Source organism: Aphelocoma coerulescens, chromosome 8 (assembly GCF_041296385.1).
Source record: "Aphelocoma coerulescens isolate FSJ_1873_10779 chromosome 8, UR_Acoe_1.0, whole genome shotgun sequence".
Classification (NCBI taxonomy): domain Eukaryota; kingdom Metazoa; phylum Chordata; class Aves; order Passeriformes; family Corvidae; genus Aphelocoma; species Aphelocoma coerulescens.
The window spans coordinates 24,233,660-24,250,775 of record NC_091022.1 but is presented as its reverse complement, the minus strand read 5'-3'; the positions used below and the strand labels follow the sequence as shown (position 1 = coordinate 24,250,775).

At 59.3% G+C, this 17,116-nt stretch overlaps 1 protein-coding gene across 2 annotated transcripts in view; it reads left to right on the top strand.

Annotated features, from left to right (window-relative positions):
• Positions 1-5,384: 5,384 nt before the first annotated feature.
• PIK3R3 (phosphoinositide-3-kinase regulatory subunit 3) overlaps positions 5,385-17,116 on the top strand; it is a 73,104-nt gene continuing 61,372 nt past the window's right edge. Inside the window, exons 1-4 of one of the 2 annotated variants that reach the window (XM_069023309.1) lie at positions 5,385-5,704; positions 7,570-7,577; positions 9,728-9,823; positions 10,061-10,138. In XM_069023309.1, the coding sequence (XP_068879410.1) occupies positions 5,385-5,704; positions 7,570-7,577; positions 9,728-9,823; positions 10,061-10,138 (502 nt within the window). The remainder of the gene's footprint in view (positions 5,705-7,569; positions 7,578-9,727; positions 9,824-10,060; positions 10,139-17,116) is intronic. The other variant, XM_069023308.1, reaches the window with a different exon arrangement.

Below are 17,116 nucleotides of genomic sequence, written 5' to 3'. Positions count from 1 at the left end.
CTCAGTCCTTTTCTGCAGCAGCTGCTAGGAAGCTGCTCAGAGTTAGGGCCAAGCCTTCATTCCTCTCCCAAAGGGGGACAGCTGCTCCTAAACCCTCTCTCATATTTGCCCCTCTCCCAAAAGTTGCCCCATCCCAGCCTGACCCTGTTTGCTGCACACAATCCCTCCACCCCAATGACAATTTTGACAAATAAGTAAATACTTGCTCTCCTCCCCAGTCATTGCCAGCCACAGGGAAAAAGAGAGGACAAGCTATGGACTGGTCCCCTCACCTCCTCCAGCACCTGGTGCTGCAGCCTGGGGTTCAATCAGTCCCCAGCATCACCCACCCGAGCCCCATTAGGGAGCCAGGGCTGGATTTTCTGGTTCTCTGGGAAGGCCTGACCTGACCACAGAAGGACGAGTCCAGTGGCATTCCCACATCCCTCCTGCCCATCAAGGCCACGCCATCTCCCCGCTGTCCCCGTCCTCTCACACAGGCCAGCTGGATCCTGAGCATCCCCTTCCCTGGAGCATGGGGATGCCTCTCACAGGGCATGGGCAGCAAGACTCCTTCAAGCAACCTGGCCCTGGGAGACTGAGAGCAGGGAAGTGGCCTCAGTTTCCCTCCTGGTAAAGCACAGGGTAAGAAGCCCCAGGCACCACCAGCCATGGAGACCAGCCAGGTCTGTGATTGACAGGATTTTGGGATATCCCCAGCCAGGTGAGTCCCTTGCAAAGGGCTTTCACATGTCTGAGGCTGGCAGCATGTGCCCAGCTGTCTCTCCAGCATTCGGACACCTGGGGAGTCGGGATGGACGGACACACTGCAATGTGCCAGCGATGAATCCGACTTTGGATTTGCAGATGGAAGTTACTGAATGTTGCAAATTTGTGCTGAATTCATCACTTCCCACCTCCTGATGCGGAGAAATAAATATCTACATCAGCCAAAAGTTTTTGATGTCTTGAAATATTCCAGTTCTCAGCTTCGAAAGGACTCAAAGCATTTTGGCTGGAGAGCCAGGGAAATCCCAATTCCCCTACCTTGGGAGGGAGCAGGCAGTGGGGCCACACCGATTTCCCTGGGGCTGCAGCTCCAGCTTCCGGGAGAATCCTCCCCATTTCTGTGGCTGTGTGCAAAACCACAGCATGAATCCCAAAAACAGGAGCTGCCCCATCTGGTGCTACGATCTCTGCCATGTGGGGCCCGGGGTGTAAATCCAGGGGCGATAAGGGGGGCTGCCAGTGTGTCCCAGCAGTGCATGGCCCTGGTGCGTGTCCCTCAGGAGGAGGACCTGTCCCTGTGCCTCACGTAGCCGATGTTAATCACGGTGTTAATAAGGCAACTAACGAGGGGCTCGATGACAACGCCCCTCCTTTGTAGCGGGCTGAGCTTCTCCCCGTGCATGTTCCCCCCACAGCGAGTCCCCCGAGCCTGCCCTGCCGCTGACTGCCTGCCCACCCCTCCAGATCACATCTCCTTGTTTCTCACTCGTGTCCAGGCCGGCAAATCCCTCCGGAATTAATTACCAAGGGCCACGCCGAGGCGGCAGCTGCCGTAAAGCCGAGCCGGGCAGGTTGGGGGATGCAAAGGGCTGCGCTGCAGGGTCACATCAGGACAGCTCCATGCCTGCGTGCCGGCGCTCCGGGGGCTGCTGCAGGCAGAGCCAGCCTGGGGAGCCTCCGCCGCCGTCTCGCCAGCGAGGTTGGCCAGGGCTGGGTGAGTGCTGGAGCTTCCTCCCCGGGTCGGGCTCTGCTCCTGGGGTGTGCTGTGCCCGCTGCCCAGGGAGGGGGCATTGGGGGGCCCTGGGTCCCCAGCTCTAGCCCTGCAGAGAGGCACAGGAAAGGGCCCCAGCAGCACCTCCAGTCTTCCCTCGTGTCCCTCGGGTTTTCTCCAGCCTATCCCTCCCCAGGCCCAGGGTAGCCCAGCCCGAGCAGGCAGGTTGGTGGCGGTGGCAGAGCGCAGCTGTGGGAGCCAGCAGTGAGAGGATGTCCGTGGATGCCACCCTGGGAGGTTGTTTGAAGAAGCACTTGGCTCTCCCTAAACCAAAAGCCGCAGAAGCCAGAGCTCAATCCTGGGCACCCTGGAAGAAAACCAAGAGACAGGGAGTTTTCCTGCGTCTAAAGAGAAAGCAAAGCATGGCCCTTTCCGAACTGGGGAAACAGAGGTGATACCAAAAAAGCCAACTCTGAAAAGTCAAAGGAAATCAAAAACCTTTTCTCTCCATTTTTTCTGGCTGGGCAGGGCTCAGCCCAGTGCTGCAGCCTCACTTTCTCCAGCCGGGCATGTTAACAGCTCTATTTATGCTCTATTTATTCACAGCCATGCGGCCAACTTCCCTGGACATGAGTGTGACAGCCCCCAAAAGGAAAGATGAGAGCAGTGGGACCCCTGTCACTTTGGAAAGGCCAGGACAGGCAGCCAAGGTGGATGCTGAGCATCTGCTGGAGATGCTCCCACCAAGGGTTGTCCCTCCAGCCAGGAGAGGAGAGAAGGGAATGGGGACCCCAGTGAGGAGATGTCACTCTCCTCCCCACAGACCCATCCTGGGCTGCCCAGACAGGAAGCAAAGGGCAGCCTGGAGGGGACTGTGGGGTACAGGGAGCAAGGACAGCTCCTCCTGCTCTCTCCACAGAACAGTCAAGGCCAGGAAAGCCAAGGTGAAGCTCTCATTGCCATGAGTGCTGCTCATTAATCCAGCGAGGATGGATTAGTCAGGGCCTGACAGGCAGCTCCTCTGGCTCAATCAATAGCAGTGAAGGCCTGAAGCAGCTCTTGTGTCTTCACAGGGTGCTCTCTGAGGGCCCTCTGCCCACCTTGGGGGATGTGCCAAACTCTGGGCTGGAGTGCTGTGGGGGTTTAAATTAACCAGGTAGGGGTGACACAGGGTGAGGGGCAGCCCAGGGCGCAGAGTTTTGGGAATGATCCTGGTGCAGTGCAGCTGGAATGGGGTGTCAGGGGTGTTCTGAGGGTTCTGGGGAGAGGAGCCAGCCAGGGAGAGCTGGGGTGATGCTCAGCCTCATCCAGCTGCAGGACTGTGTTGATTCCCAGCCTGTATATCGGATTGACCCTAGGACAGGATGGGTGGTGATGAACCCACCAGCCTCCCCAGCTCTGATCCTGTCCCAGGAGGGAAACACCTCCTTGCCTTTCTCCAGGCAGGCCCCAGAGCACTGACACTGTGCTCAGCCTGGTTGAATTCACAGCCTCTTGGGACATGCTGGGGAGACCAGGCAGGGCTTTAGAGACTCAGCAAAACCTCTTCACCCCTGGTGGGGCACAGGGAATATGACTGGAGAAGCATGTCTGGGGGGAGGGCAGCATCTGGCTATTCACAGCCAGCTCTGACTCTGTCCCAGCAGCATCAGCATGGTGCCAGCAGAAATGGGATGAGGGAGCGAAAAATGCCTTTTAATCCCCAACGACCAGCAGCTGGGCTGGATCCAGCTGGGGAGTGGGGCAATGGGGGCTGCATGCTGCCCAAGGAAGTGCAGCTGGGAGGAATCCCCCAGGATGCTGCTGCCCTGCACCATCAGGCCATGCGCTGCAGGGAAAGGAGGGGGGCTTTGTTGGAATTATGGATAAGAAGGGCCATACATCTCCTGCATTGCTCTGATGGCCTCTGTGTCTGTTTCCTCAGTTTTCCCAGCACTTGGGATTCCTCCTTGGACTTCATGCCACCCCTGCACTGCTGCTTGCAGTGGCTTGGATTCAGCCAGCGTGCATTTCCCAGAGCCCGTGTTTTAGGTACCATCTATTTTTAGGATGTCCAACCTGCAGCAAAGACAAGGAGCCACGACCATTTCAGAGAAGTCAGCGTGAAAAGCAAGGATTGAAAAAAAAATACAACCAAAACAAGCCTTTGAGCCTCTGGAAACATCACATCCACCTCTCTGTGCCTCACAGACAGACAAATACTGGGATAGCTTGTCCAGGCTCAGGAGGAGAGCGAGGAACCAGAGCATCCCTGAGCTGGGATTCTCCATGACGTCTCCTGCCTGTCCTGTGCATGTTTTGTAGCCTGGGTAAGGGATGGGATTCTATGTGGGTGCACAGGGAGAGCTGGCTGGCACAAGGGTGGTGTCCATGGGGTGCTGGCCCTCTCCTGTCCTTTAGCACCCCTAAGGATGGATGGAGACCCACGGATGGGAGATCTCCATCCTACAGAGGATGCAATTTGGGAGCAGAGATGCTGCATCTGGGGATGAAGTCATCCACCTACTCCTACAATTCTCCCTCCTCCTGCTCGGTAGCCGGGTGCCCCCCCCCCTCGACGCGCTGCGGCGGGGGGGCCGCCCGGCTACCGAGCAGGAGGAGGAGGAGGAGGAGGAGGAGGGACGCTGACATCACCGCCGGAGCGCGGCTCGGCGGGGCCGGGAGCCGGCTCCGCTCCGCTCCCGTTCTCCGCTCCCGCCGCTGGAGCCACCGCGCCCGGTAAGGCTGCAGGGGCGGCGGGAGGGCTCTGGGAGGCGGGTGGATGGATGGACAGACAGACGGCTGCTGCTCATCATCCCTCCATCCCTCTTCCGCGGGGTCCTGCTGGAAGCTGGGGGGCAGTGGGTCGGCAGCAGCACAGTCTTTCCCCCCAGGGATGATGTCACTCTTGGAGGAATATATAAAAATGCACCAAAAAAATTAAAAAAAAAAAAAAAAAGGAAAAAAAAAGAAAAAAGAAAGGGAAAAAAAAAAAACCAAACCCACATGAAAAACCTACATCTTCATCTGCCAGCTCCGTGCAGCAATGCCAGGCTGGAGCTGCCGGAGGGGAGCTGCGTGCGGCAGGAGGTTTCTCAGCACATATGTCTATTTTAAAAACCCGTGGCGTGATCTCTTGCCCTACTTTCCAGACTCTTGCCGGTACTTTCCTTGCGTGCAGTGGCCGAGCCCTGCTGGTGGGAGCTCCCTGGGAAGCAGGAGTCGAGCGAGCCGCTGGGCTCTCCCTGGTGCTGGGCGGCTGGGATGGGGGGACGGGCACGAGGCTGAGGTCAAGGCAGAGGTTTGGTCACTAACGCGCTGCCTTTCTCTCCGGCAGAGGAGGGATGTCCCCAGCACCGTGCGGATGAGGCCAGGCTAACGAGGATCCACGTTTGTCCCCTCTACCCCCATTAGCCTCATTTGCTCCCCTCCGTTTTTCTCTGGTGAAGAAACAGCTCCTTACCCACACCTGAGCCAACGCTGACGAGTCCCAGGCGTTGGCGTGGCTCCGCAGCAATTTTGGGGTTGGAGGGTCAGGAGCCGCTCTCCATCTCGCAGATTTTCCAACACTGAGGTTTTCCTCCTGCGTGTGCAGGGAAAGGAACGCTCCCCACGCCGCACTGCCCAAGCCCAGCCCCGTGCGGCCACCCCGGGCCCCCAATGCCCGGCTGGCCGCGGGCGGTGTGACCCACGCCACGCTGCCGCCATGGCCTCCTCGGATGGGCTGCAGTACCGGGCTCTCTACGAGTACCAGAAGGACCGGGAGGAGGACCTGGCGCTGTGCCCCGGGGACGTGCTGACGGTCAGCAGGGCCGGGCTCCTCAGCAGCCCCAACTACAAGGACGGGGACGAGCGCAACCCCCAGGGTTGGCTGCACGGCGTCAACGAGCGCACCAAGGAGCGCGGAGACTTCCCCGGCACCTACGTGGAGTACCTGGGTCCCACCCGCATCGCCACCACCGCCACCAAGGCCAGGCCACGGCCCCTGCCCCTGCCGCCCGCTGGGACCCCCACGCCCTGGGGTGAGTGTGAGGGGAGCAGGAAGGTGGGAGCCCACGGGCAGGTGTCCCCTGCCAGATGGCGAGGGTGGTGTGGAGCCGGGGTGGATGCTTGCAGCTGAGCTGGCTTGGTGGGAATCCATGCTCAGGATGGGGATCCAGCCCCAGAAAAAGGAGTTGTCCTGGGAATTATCTGCCCTGGTGTATCAAGGCAGCCTCAGGAGGGGCAGGGGATGCCCTGAGTGTCGCTACCCCCCGAGCAAACATGCTGCAGGGATTGCTCCTCACCAGCATCCCAGGCTGGCTGCTGTGCTGGCATGGAGTGTCCAAGGGGATCCACATCCATGAGAGCACAGGAGAAGATGCAAGGCCCCTTTGGCCCCTCAGAAAGGAGCAGAAAGACCCATGGTGGTCCTCGGGGACCTTTTTTCCAAGTGCTTCTCTCCCCACCACTGCGGCACCTGATTCAGGCTGCTCTCAGTGCCCGGGCAAGTGCTGGCCCTCAGCCAGCTCCCAGCCTCACTGTCACTTTGTGCAAGCTGGGACAGGGGACAATCTTGGCAAGCGGTGTGGTCAGTCCCTGGGGGGCTCCTCTGTCCCTGGGGGCTGCAGGAGAACACTGGGGGGGATACTTGGCAGGACCCTTCCTGGCACAGGGGCCTCCAGCCATTTCTCTGCCTGGATCTGCTGAGTTTGTGCAGCCAGCTCTGCCCTCGCCACTCACCATGGCCGAGTGCGTTGGGGCTGGGAGGGATTTCACAGCACTTGCACAATGTACACAAGCTGAAAAAAAATAAAAGCAAAGTAAGAATCCCCCCCTCCCAGCCAGGCATGCCCTGGTGACCCCAGCCAAAGCTGTGGTGCTCTCCTGCTCTGGGATGTATGCAGCAGAAATGGCTGTCCGTGTGGGCCTGGGGCTGGGAGAGCAGCATCGCCTTCAGCTGTGGCAGGAAAACCTGCCCAGCTGCTGGTGTGGCACCTCAGGAACCCTCCTCACCCAGTTTGGGACCAGCATGGTAACCAAAGGGGCAGCCCCTGTGCTGGCTGGGCATTGGATGTGCCTTGGTCTGGGTTTAGAGGGGCACCGACTGCTGAGGAGTCCATCTGTCCATCTCCTTTCAAAATACGGTTCAGGACCCCCTTGCCACTGTGATTTGAGCTGGGGACCCCCTGGTTCCTGGGCTGAGCACAGCACCATCCATGCCCATGTGTGGGGTTGCCATGCGGTTCCTGACGTGCAGCCCCACAACCACACGGGAAGGACACTGGGCCCCCCCACACCTCCCCTCACCAAAATGCAGGTGCTCCTCCCCGACCAGTGCGCCAAGGCAGCCGCAGTCCCAGCAGCACTGGGGAGGCTCCCTGAGCAGCTACGTGCTGGATTTGCAGGAGGGTGGAGGCCACTTTTTGGGGCTGTTTATCCTGCCAGACGAGGGGTTTGAGCCCCCTGCCCAGTCCAGCTCAGTGGTGAGCCCTCTGACTGCTCAGCAGGCAGAGCCATGGAAAACTCGGTGCCGTGGGGAGGTTTCGGGTCAGACAGGAGCAGAGCCCAGGGCTCTCCAGCCCCACTCACCAGGGAAGGTGAAGCCACCTTCTTATTTCTGCCTTTGCTGCCCCTCACCATTGTACCTGCCACACACAGGGGTGGCACAGGCTCCTCTGCGAGGGAGATGTGCCCAGGGACCCCTGCCCGCAGCTGCTGGGGATGTGGCGATTCCCTACAAATCAAGGAATGCCCGCAGCAGGAAGCACGGCCTGGCTGGAGAGCCAGACCCATGTGGAAGGTCTCAGTGCAGTCACCCCAGCCCTGCATGCACTCAGGTGAAAGGATAACCAAATTTTAGAAAACATAAAATCCATAGTTTTTAGTCAGAAGAAAAGCCCTAAAGCCAGGTTTTGGGGTAGGTTGGGGAGGGCGCTGCCATCTGCAGAATGTGCTCTGACCATGGCCAGGTGTCCATTCCTGCTGTCCAGGGGGACACTGGGTGCTGCCTTCCCAGTGCTGTGCCATGGGGTGCCCCTCCATGGGGTGCTTTCCCCGAGGTGATGCCAGGGTGTGCAGGCACCTCAGGAGGGGACATTCTGTCCCACAGCCACGTCTTTCTGTGGCATGGGAGCAGTGTGTGCCATTTTGTGTCGGTTTAAACCCAAACCTGCCAGCTCACAGGATTCCCCTTAGAGTAAAAATTTCCAACGTCCTCTTGGAAGAGAAGGTACTTTTATTTTGTTTTGGGGGTTTTTTTTGTTTGGTTTTTTTTTTGAAAATTCTTCCCATACTGATTCCATTTCCAGATGGAGGTTTGAGGGATGTTTTTTTGGCAAGCCCTAATTTATATTTCTGCGACAGCAGCGTAGCCCCCCTGCGTGCCCTCAGTTCCCACCAAGCCCTGCTGCCACACAGGGACCCTGAGCTGGCTCAGGCCATGGAGGGAGCCCTGAATGACAAACACTGCATGTTCCAGCCATGCCTTCGAGCCAGGGCTGGCTCTGCAGGGAGGAATGGTCCTTTTTTTAATTAAATAACATCCCGAAAATGGCTCTGCAGCAGATCTGAGTCCCAGGGGGCTTCCAAGATCTTGCTGGCTGTTTTGGCCCTGACTCGTTGTCCTGGGCGGCACCACTGCCACAAGGCATCACCTCCATTTCCCCTGGGGCTGGAGTCGAGTGGGGCAGCAGGGGTCCAGCCTGGCACAGCTGGGGGCCATTCTGGCCATTCCCAGCAAGGAGAAAGTTGGTTTTTTTGCAGTCACCACCTTTTCCCCAAGCCACTGATTTGGAGGAAAAGCCCAGTTTCCCTAATTACAAATCCACTCATGCAGTGGGGACATTTTTGCATGAGTTTCCAACAACGCACTTTGCTTTTAACCCTGCCATCTTCCCTGTTCCCACCCAAGGCACCAACACACCCTCACTGGGTGGCAGAGGGGACTCCCTTGCTGTGCTTGGGGGTTGTGGCCGTGCCCGGGGACTGGATCAGCCACCCACACGTGGGAGGTTTGCATCACTCCCTGTTCTCCAGGGAGCACCAGGGCATCACTGTGGTGAGGATCAGAGCCTGGACCTACCTGTTGCAGCCAGGTTGTGTTTTCTGCAAAAGGATGAAGGCATCAATACCCTGCCCAAAGTCCCTCTTTTATTTTTTTCTAGCCTTTCCACATGCTGTCCATGCTGCAGCAGTCACACATGGCCCTGGTGTGCTGCAGTCAGTGGCAGCCCCTGCCCCTGCCAGCCCCCTGCCTGCTGCCTTTCTGGGGCTCTAAAGGCCACTAAAGAGAGAGCAGGGAGAAATCCCAGCAGTGCACTGCCAAGGTCTCCATCGGGTTTTACCCACACAGGAAGGGCTTATCAGCTGGGGTGATAAAGAGGACGGATGGATACAACACGCCCTGGGGTAAGGACAGCCGCTCTCCTGCCTGCCAAGGGGTTTGCTCCTCTCTGCCATGGTCTGGAGTGAGGTGTCCTTGGTCTAAAACCCAGCAGCACATGGGGATTTGTGCTGGGGGAAGCCTGTTTGGCTGAAGGGCTCTTCAGGGGCTGAGGGAGGTCTGCACCAGCCGAGGAGAGACTGAGTCCTCGCTGGGCCTGTGCTCAACCCTGTTGTGCACATCAGAGAACCCAAGCAGGTGAGAGCTGCAGAGAGACACGTCTGTGGTGGATATGGATCTGGGTCCCCAGCTCCTGCCTGGTGTCACTACGGGCTGTGAGTGATGAGAGGGGGCAGTCTCAGTGCCATGGGAAGGGAGGTGGGGAAGGGGTTTTGGCCTGGAGGATCTCCATGCCCAGGATGGGATGCTCCCCACGGGCAGGGCACACGCCTGAGCAGGTCTTTGCATCACAACAAGCAGCTGAGCCCCCAACGGTGACTCTTATTGCAAAAAGAGGATAAAATAAAGGGAGAAGTGCTCCAAAATTAGACACGCATGAGCCAAAGCGTTGGTTGTGGCTGTGCCAAAGCAGCAGCTTGATCCTGTCCTGGGGCAGCTGAGGAAAGAGTCTGGAATCCCTGCAGGCAGGAATTTCCAAACCCCTTCTCCCCTTCTTTCCACCACAGGACTCCCCGGGCAGGCAGAGCTCACGGAGCACCCCGCTCTCCCCGAGCAGGCGCTGCCCACCGTGGCCAGGCTCATCGAGGCGCTGGAAAAACAAGGTACGGAGAACCACGGCCCTCATCCTCAGGGCACAGCCGGGGGCACTCACAGCCACCTGCTCTGCCCCGTTCAGAGTGCCCCGAGAGCATCGCTAGAGCCAAACCTCTCGCCGTGCCCCCCGGCACCCGTGGGCTGGGCGAGGGAGCGCGGTGTTCTGAGCCCCTGCCTGCTTCCCCCGTGCCGGAAAGGAGCCGGTGGGCTCAGCACTGACCCCTCTTCTCCCGTCTGTCCCCCAGGGCTCGACAGCGAGGTGCTCTACAGGTCCGGCCCCGGCGTGCTGGGGGATGCTGAGCTGAAACAGGCCCTCCTGGCTGGTGAGTCCCGGAGCCGCATCCCTCCCGTATTCCCAGGAGGGAAGGGGGCTGTGGAGGTGGTGCTGCCCTGGCAGGGAGGGGTTACGGCTCCAACATCATTACAGACCTAATCCCAGCTCTGTGAGGTCCTGCCTGCATGCAGACCTCCCTCTTCTCCCCGTGTGATGCAGCCAAAAGTGATGCAGGTTCAGGGCTGGGGTGCTTCACTAGAACCTCTTTTTTTGGGGAGGGGGGATGGAGTGGGGGGAGAAAAATTCTTGGGTTTTTAAATCACTAGGGTTTGTGTCTGAGAAGCAGGGCAGGGAGAAAACCTCTTGTGGATTGGGAAAGAGGAAAGGGAAAGCTTATGATTTACAAGAATGGGAAGCTGTTCGCAGGACTTGGGGACATGAGCAGGGTGGGGAGCAGGGGAAAACCATCTTCCCTGAGCTGCTTCTAAACCCACGGCTGGGATAGGATGGCACGCGGCGAGGGGCGGGGGGGACGCGATGCATCCGGTGTGCCGCTCAGATCTGGGTATTTGGGGGGTGGGGGGGTGCATCGAGCATCCCCATCCTCCGGCCGCGGTGCCCAGAGGGCGGCACTGTGACACCAGGCACGGGCGGCCCCGCACAGCCCCGGGCTGGCCCCGCATCCCACCGCATCCCGGGAGCTGCCGGCTGGGGGGCGGCGGGAGCCGGGCGGTGTTGCTGGGGAGAAGGGCTGTGATGAAATCGCTATATTAAGCACCATGACCTCATCGCTTCCCGCGCACCGGGAGCCGAGTCCCGCCGGGCGGGGAAGGAGGGATGCAGGAGAGGAGAGCTGGAGCTCCCAGGGATGCTCCTTCCCCACTGCCCGAAGAGGACTGCGCTCCCCGCGGAGGTGATGGGGGATCGGGGCACCCCACCACCCCACCCGTCTCCCCCGGCTGTGGGCTGAGGAAGCCCGGAGCAGTGAGTGCTCTTCTTCACAGCTTGTACCCCGGGCCAGATTTACTAGCTGAGCTCTGAAGGAGGTGAAGGCATCTGAGAGCAACCCCCTGGACTGCCCGGGCACTGGTGCCTAGGCTGGACAGGGGCAGCAACAACAGCATGAGAAGGATGCTTTGTTTTCCAAGCACGCAGGAGTTGTGGGTCCTCCGCTGTTCCCATGCAGCTGGTGCAGCATCCCAGGCAGGTCCAGGGCTCCCCACAGGGCAGCACCACAGCAGTTACTGCCACAATCCTGCTCAGCCTTCGGAGATTCTCCCAGCCCTGGGGCAAACCCCACTGGCTTGGCCAGAGCTCTGGGTACTCAGTGGGTCTGTCCAGGTCTGTCCATCTCCCACGGCAGGGCCCAGCACTGGTCAGAGAAATGTCATTGTGGTTTTCAAACCATTTAAAAGCCCTTAAAAATCACCAACAGCCCCGGGAGACTTGATACTCCCAAGCCCACATCTCCTCTGGGACCGAAATCTTTAACTGGGCACCTCAGGGGGCTGCCCCATGTGCTTGGCAACACTGAGCTGGGCAAAGTCAGAGCTCCCCAGAGCTGCAGGGGGTAGGACAAGTCTCACACTTACTAGCTCTCTGCTGAAGGGGCTGATGCTCAGCCCTGCCAGAGGGATGCTCTGCAACAAGATGGGAATGACGTTCCTGCCAGGGTCAAGCATCCCAGCAGAGGCCAAGCTTGGCAGCCCGCTCCTACTGCAACCTCCTGCAGACCACAGATCCTGTGGTGCTTCCCCAGGACCCTGCTGGAGCCCGTATTGGGCTGGGGAGGGCAGGAGAGCAGCTCTGCTTTGGCTCCCAGACAAGCCCTTTCATCGCATTTGGTGGAGTAAAACTTCCCTGCCAGAATATTGGAGTTCACTTGCCCCATGTGTGAGAAGACAGAGGCAAGAGTCACATTTCCCTTCCTCCCATGCTCCTGGTGGTTCGACCCTCCAGCATCCCATCTCTGCCAGCAGTCTGCCTGCAAAAGCCAAGCTTCATCCTGGGCAATGGGGAGAAATCGGAGCTGGGGTTGGTGGTGGCTGGAACCAAACCACAGCTCGCTGGGGAGAAAACCGGGTTCTCACCGGGGGTTTCAGCTTCCCTGTGAATTCCCAAATCACGGTGGTGTTTGGCAGTGGTGGCAGGAAAACTGATAGAGAGTGCAAGGGAAAAGGAACAAGGGCTGGAAAAGTTGAGATGTTGGTTTTCTAACCCCCAAATCTCAACGTGTCAGAGAACTAGGCATGTCTCCTGCACTGAAAGAGCATCCGAACTTCCAGTGGGGAGGAAGAGGAGGATCTTGGGAGACAAGGAACCATGCAAGTCAGAGCAACCCTGGCAGTTCCCAGGAGCCCATGGCCACTGTGTCCCCAGAGCTGGCAGCACAGGCACTCATCTGAGTTGTGCTGATTGCACCCTTTCCCCATCCCTGGCCCTCTTAGAGCCCTTACCCATGAGGGATCTCACCTGTGGGCAGCCCCTGAGCTGGACATCAGCCATGTTAGGGATGAAGGTTTCCCATCCTCATGGCAGCATTGGACAGAGTGGTCCCAAATGGCTCTACAGCCTGAGCTGAGCCTGTCCCCACCCTGGCACTGGTGACATTCTGCAGGTCAGTGGCATCTGGCTGCTGTCTAGATCCTGTGCACCAAAATTGATATTTCCATGATGGATGGTGCAAGAACAACTAAGAGAGGCAAGAGAGGCGTGCACCATCACTGAACATGAGAATCAGAGTCACATGGTGGCACCAAAAAGGGACTTAAAGAAAAGGTGCAGCTCCACGGGGCTCTGAGGGGAGCTCACCAAAGGGTGGGAAGTGATCAGCCAGCCAGGAGCCCTGCTGCAGCGTCAGGGAAAGAGTACGGGCCAAAAGAGAGAAATAAAGCAGTTTTACCCTGCTGCCCCCAACACCCCCTGCAGTGCCTGGCTGGGGGCTGCTTCATGCTCTGGGGTATTTCTGTGGCATGGGGCCACACACTGACCCCAAGAGTTTCCAGCTCCCAGCACTCCTGCTGTCCCCTGTGTGCAGCTCAGGGGCTGTTTGGAGCTCAAGGGGTGGGGCAAATTACCTGCTAAGTCCACAGTGCCTGGGGACATGAGGTGTATAAGCCCCTTCAGTGCCCAGACCTGATGTCTTCTCCCCCCCAAGCTTGCTCAGGGTCCTGTCCCTGCCCCTCTCCCCCCGGGACGTGGCAGGCAGCCTTCTCATGGCTGCTGCTGGAAACTTGGGACATCCTCTCTCTGGGCGATAGCAGCAGAGCTGTGGGTGGGCTGGTGGGCGCGGGAGCCCTTCGGAGCTGAGGGACCCGAGCTGGGGGAGGTTTGGCTTGGGAATGGCTGCAAAGTGTTGTGTGTAATGGCCGGGCAGCGCTTTGCCACCGCTGAGTAGGGAAGGTCTGCATCCTCATCCCTCCTCCCTGCTGGGGGACAGCGCACAGAGACCTTGCAGGGCCCTCACCCCAAAGCTCCGTGCGTGCTCCCTACGGCTCAGATGGGCCTGAGCCCACCCGGGATGGCGGCGAAGCACTGAAACCTCCCCCGCACTTTGGATAACCCCCGCTCTGATCGGAGCTCTGGAGTCCAGCTGCAGGCGTAAACACCGAGACCCTTCCCCAGATACAAGCGCAGCAATGGGAAAAGGCTGCGCTGTTGTCAGGGCCGGGCAGGAGCCGGCTGCAGCTCGGGTGCCAGGGAGAGCGCGTCGGCAGCGAGAGGCGGATTGGAGCCGGTGTCTCCGGGCGTGCCGGGCTGCGCTGCCATCCTGCGCGCTTTGATCCGGGCCCGGGCGCGGAGCAGTCTGCCTGGAGACACGCTCACGTGCCCGGGAATTAGGTCAGGTCTCGGTGGGGATTAGCGAGCGATGGTGGGTCCCGGGGCTTCAATGGGGCTGCCAGGAGCTGCTGCTAGGCAGAAAGGGTCGGGGAGCGAGGAGCAGCTCGGGGAGCCTCACGCCGCTCCCCCCATCACGACGGTGTGGATGCACAGGGAAGGAGCGCATCCCCGTCCTCATGCCTGGGATGCCACAGGGGGTCGGAGGCCCCCAGGGGCTCCGGTTTCCCCTGGCAGAGCTCACCCCACCAGGATGACTTTCCTCCCGAGGCGCCCCGGTGCCTGCGGCACTGCTTTTTATTTATACCTGCAGTGGAAATAAACCCCGTGTCGTCAGAGCCTGGCGAGAGGCATGAGCTCATCTCTTATATTTGGTGGTGATGAAAGAAGGGTAAATAAACGGCAGCGGCAGAGACATCCCTGGCAGACCCATCAGGGAGAACTGGGGGTGAGTTTTTGCCATCCCCTCCCATTGCTGCTGGGAAAACTGAGGAAGGGGATTGCCTTAGGGAAGGTGAAATGGGGGAAGACAGCCTCAGTGAGCACCCTCAAAGGGGATCCCAGTGCCCCTACCCTGGCTGAGTAAAAGCCAAGGGTATGGTGAGGTGAAACCCAGCTGGGAGAGTGTTTGGGGCTGCCAGGAGCCCCTGTGCATGGGCTGGGGGTGTCCTGGCAGCTGTCAAGTCCCCAGCACAAGGTATCAGCAGGCTCGCTGGGAGATTTTACAATGATGCTGAGACAAAGCTGGGAAATATTCCCTGATTTGGTGCACAGTTTCCCTGTTAAACCCTCCCTGTGAGATGCCCAGGAGCCTGAATGCCTGGTCAGGTCCTCAGACAGGCGGCATCCGTGCGGACGGGAACGTACAGCCCACGACTGGACAGCAAGAACATCTCTCTAGCACGCATTACAATTAAAACTGAAAGGTCTGGAAGGAGTAGGGAAACTCCCAAGTTAGTATTTCAGTCAGCCCCAGGGTGGTTTGGGTGCCCCTCTGTCACAGGGACCACGCACCTGAGAGAATCTCGCTGCAGCAGCGCTCGGTGGCCAAGGTCCAGCTCAGCCTCTTGGACTCCCTGCTGGGAGAGGGGCCCTGGGGGCCGGGCATCCTCATCCTGTCACCCACGAGCTGCTCAGGGGTGTGGGAGCAGCCGTCACCTGTGGCCACACGCAGGGGACAGCTGGTTACCAGGACCCGCTCGAGCCTGTCCTTCAAAACAACCCCCACCTCCCCCACAAGCCCTCCTGGCCAAACATCCTCCGCGTTTACCGAAACCCTGGGCTTACTCACGCCTCCCCGGCTGGCTGCAGCTGCGGGAGAGGTCCTGGAGTTTCCTGCCCAGCCTGACTCAGCCCAAAGCTCCAGCACCTTTCTGCCTCCGCTGGGATGTGGGCTCTGGAATCCCAGTGGGAGGAGGCTGGGAGTCTTTCCCTCTGGGCCAGTGGTCAGCCCACGCACCCTGTCCCCAGTCCCAAATTTATTCCTGCTTTTCACCCTTCCACGGGCAAGGCATGGTCTCCGCTGGTCCCCAGATGCTTGCTCTGCCAGCAGGTCAGCAAGCAGGTTGTGTGCTGGAGGGGGTTGGTATGGGGTCGAGGTTGGGGTTTTGGGGTGTTTTCCTTCTGTATATGGCAGGCAGATGGAATCCCTCCGTCATTCCTCCATCATTCCCCTGGGGATAGGATGGGAACATCTGGAGAGCAGCAGGAGAGCATTGACTCATCCTGCAGCTTCATTAACTTCTTATAGCTGGTTATCATCTCCCTCAGATAAGAAGAGAGCAGCATCCGTGGGGTCAGGCCGGCGGTAATTGTCTGGGAAGGCTCCGGGGTTAACCCTTCCCCAGCTGCTGGCTGAGCCTCCCTGAGCTGAACAGCTCGGAGCATCCCCCGGTTGTGCTCTCAGCCTGATGGAGACCCCAGCTCACCGAGGCAGCTCTTGGGGCAGGAGGATGCCGCTGCATTTCCAGGAGGATGGGGACAACAGGCTAATGGCTATTTCTAGTCGACGTGCCACGGAGAATGGTGCCATCAGCAATCAGTCCCCGTCAGCGAGGTGTGAATCCCCCTGGTCTCCCCATCACGCCTCTCTCTGGGTGTAAAGATGTTTTTGAGTCTTCTTTGAAACCGGCTGAGCCTTCCCTTTGAACACCCCCCCAGGCTCTTGCCTAACGAGGCAGACAAGCTAATTAGGCCACGGTGGAGCCCGGGGCTGATCGCCTGGGGCCAGAGCCCGGCAGCGGCCCCTTCCCTGCGCAGGAACAGCTTGTGGCTGCTCTCCTCAATCCGTGCCAGCATCCTTAAGGCGAGTGACAGGTCCCTGCAGAAACCTTCGTGGCGGGTGGGAAGGGCTTTGGGGTTTACTCGGTGCATTCCACTGATGGGAAAAGCTCTCTGCAATGCAATGAGACCTCGGGACCCCCCAGCAGCATCCCTGGGTTTGAGCCATGCACTGTGAGTATTCAGCCCAAGACAGGTGTTGGAGCATCATGTGGGATCCCTGACCCCACTGTCCTACACCTGCCCAGCTCGAGACAACCTGCCAGATCACATCTCCAGGGCAGGTGCTAGGAAAAATGGGGAACTGCTGTCATCCCCGCCAAAGCCTGGCAGAAATAACCCTTTTGGCCAGCCAGGAAGGTCCCAAAGTGTGGCTGGAAGATGAGAGCATGAGCACAGACCAGAATGGGGCCGGGGTGCAGCTGGCACAGCCCTGCCCACCTCGAGGACGCCAATGGGGCAATGCTGGGACTTTGTGGGGTGCCAGAAAGGCAGCACCCCATTTGCCCTGGGTCACGTTTGGCCACGCTGGATGGCTGCCTACCCCAGTGTGGTGGCATCTGTCCTGGCTGTCCCCACTCTGCCCCGGGACACAGTTCCCAGCCGGCCGGGTGCTTGCTCCTGACAATGAGGTAGCGTCTCCCACGGCTGGGTTAAAGGCTTTGCTTCGGGCATTGGCCAATCTATTTTCTCTCCATCTGGGAGCCAAATGGAAGGCACTGGCCATAAGGGACCCACTGCAGCTTCGTGTTCCCACGCAGGCAGGCAGGCAGGCAGGCTCACAGGCTCGCAGGCTCCCAGGCTGCCTGGCCCACAGCAGGGACACTCCAACGAGAGGAGATCAAGGTCGAGATGCTCCAAACCAGCTTTTCCCAGCTGTTCCCCATCCCAGCCCTGCTGAATGCGTGTC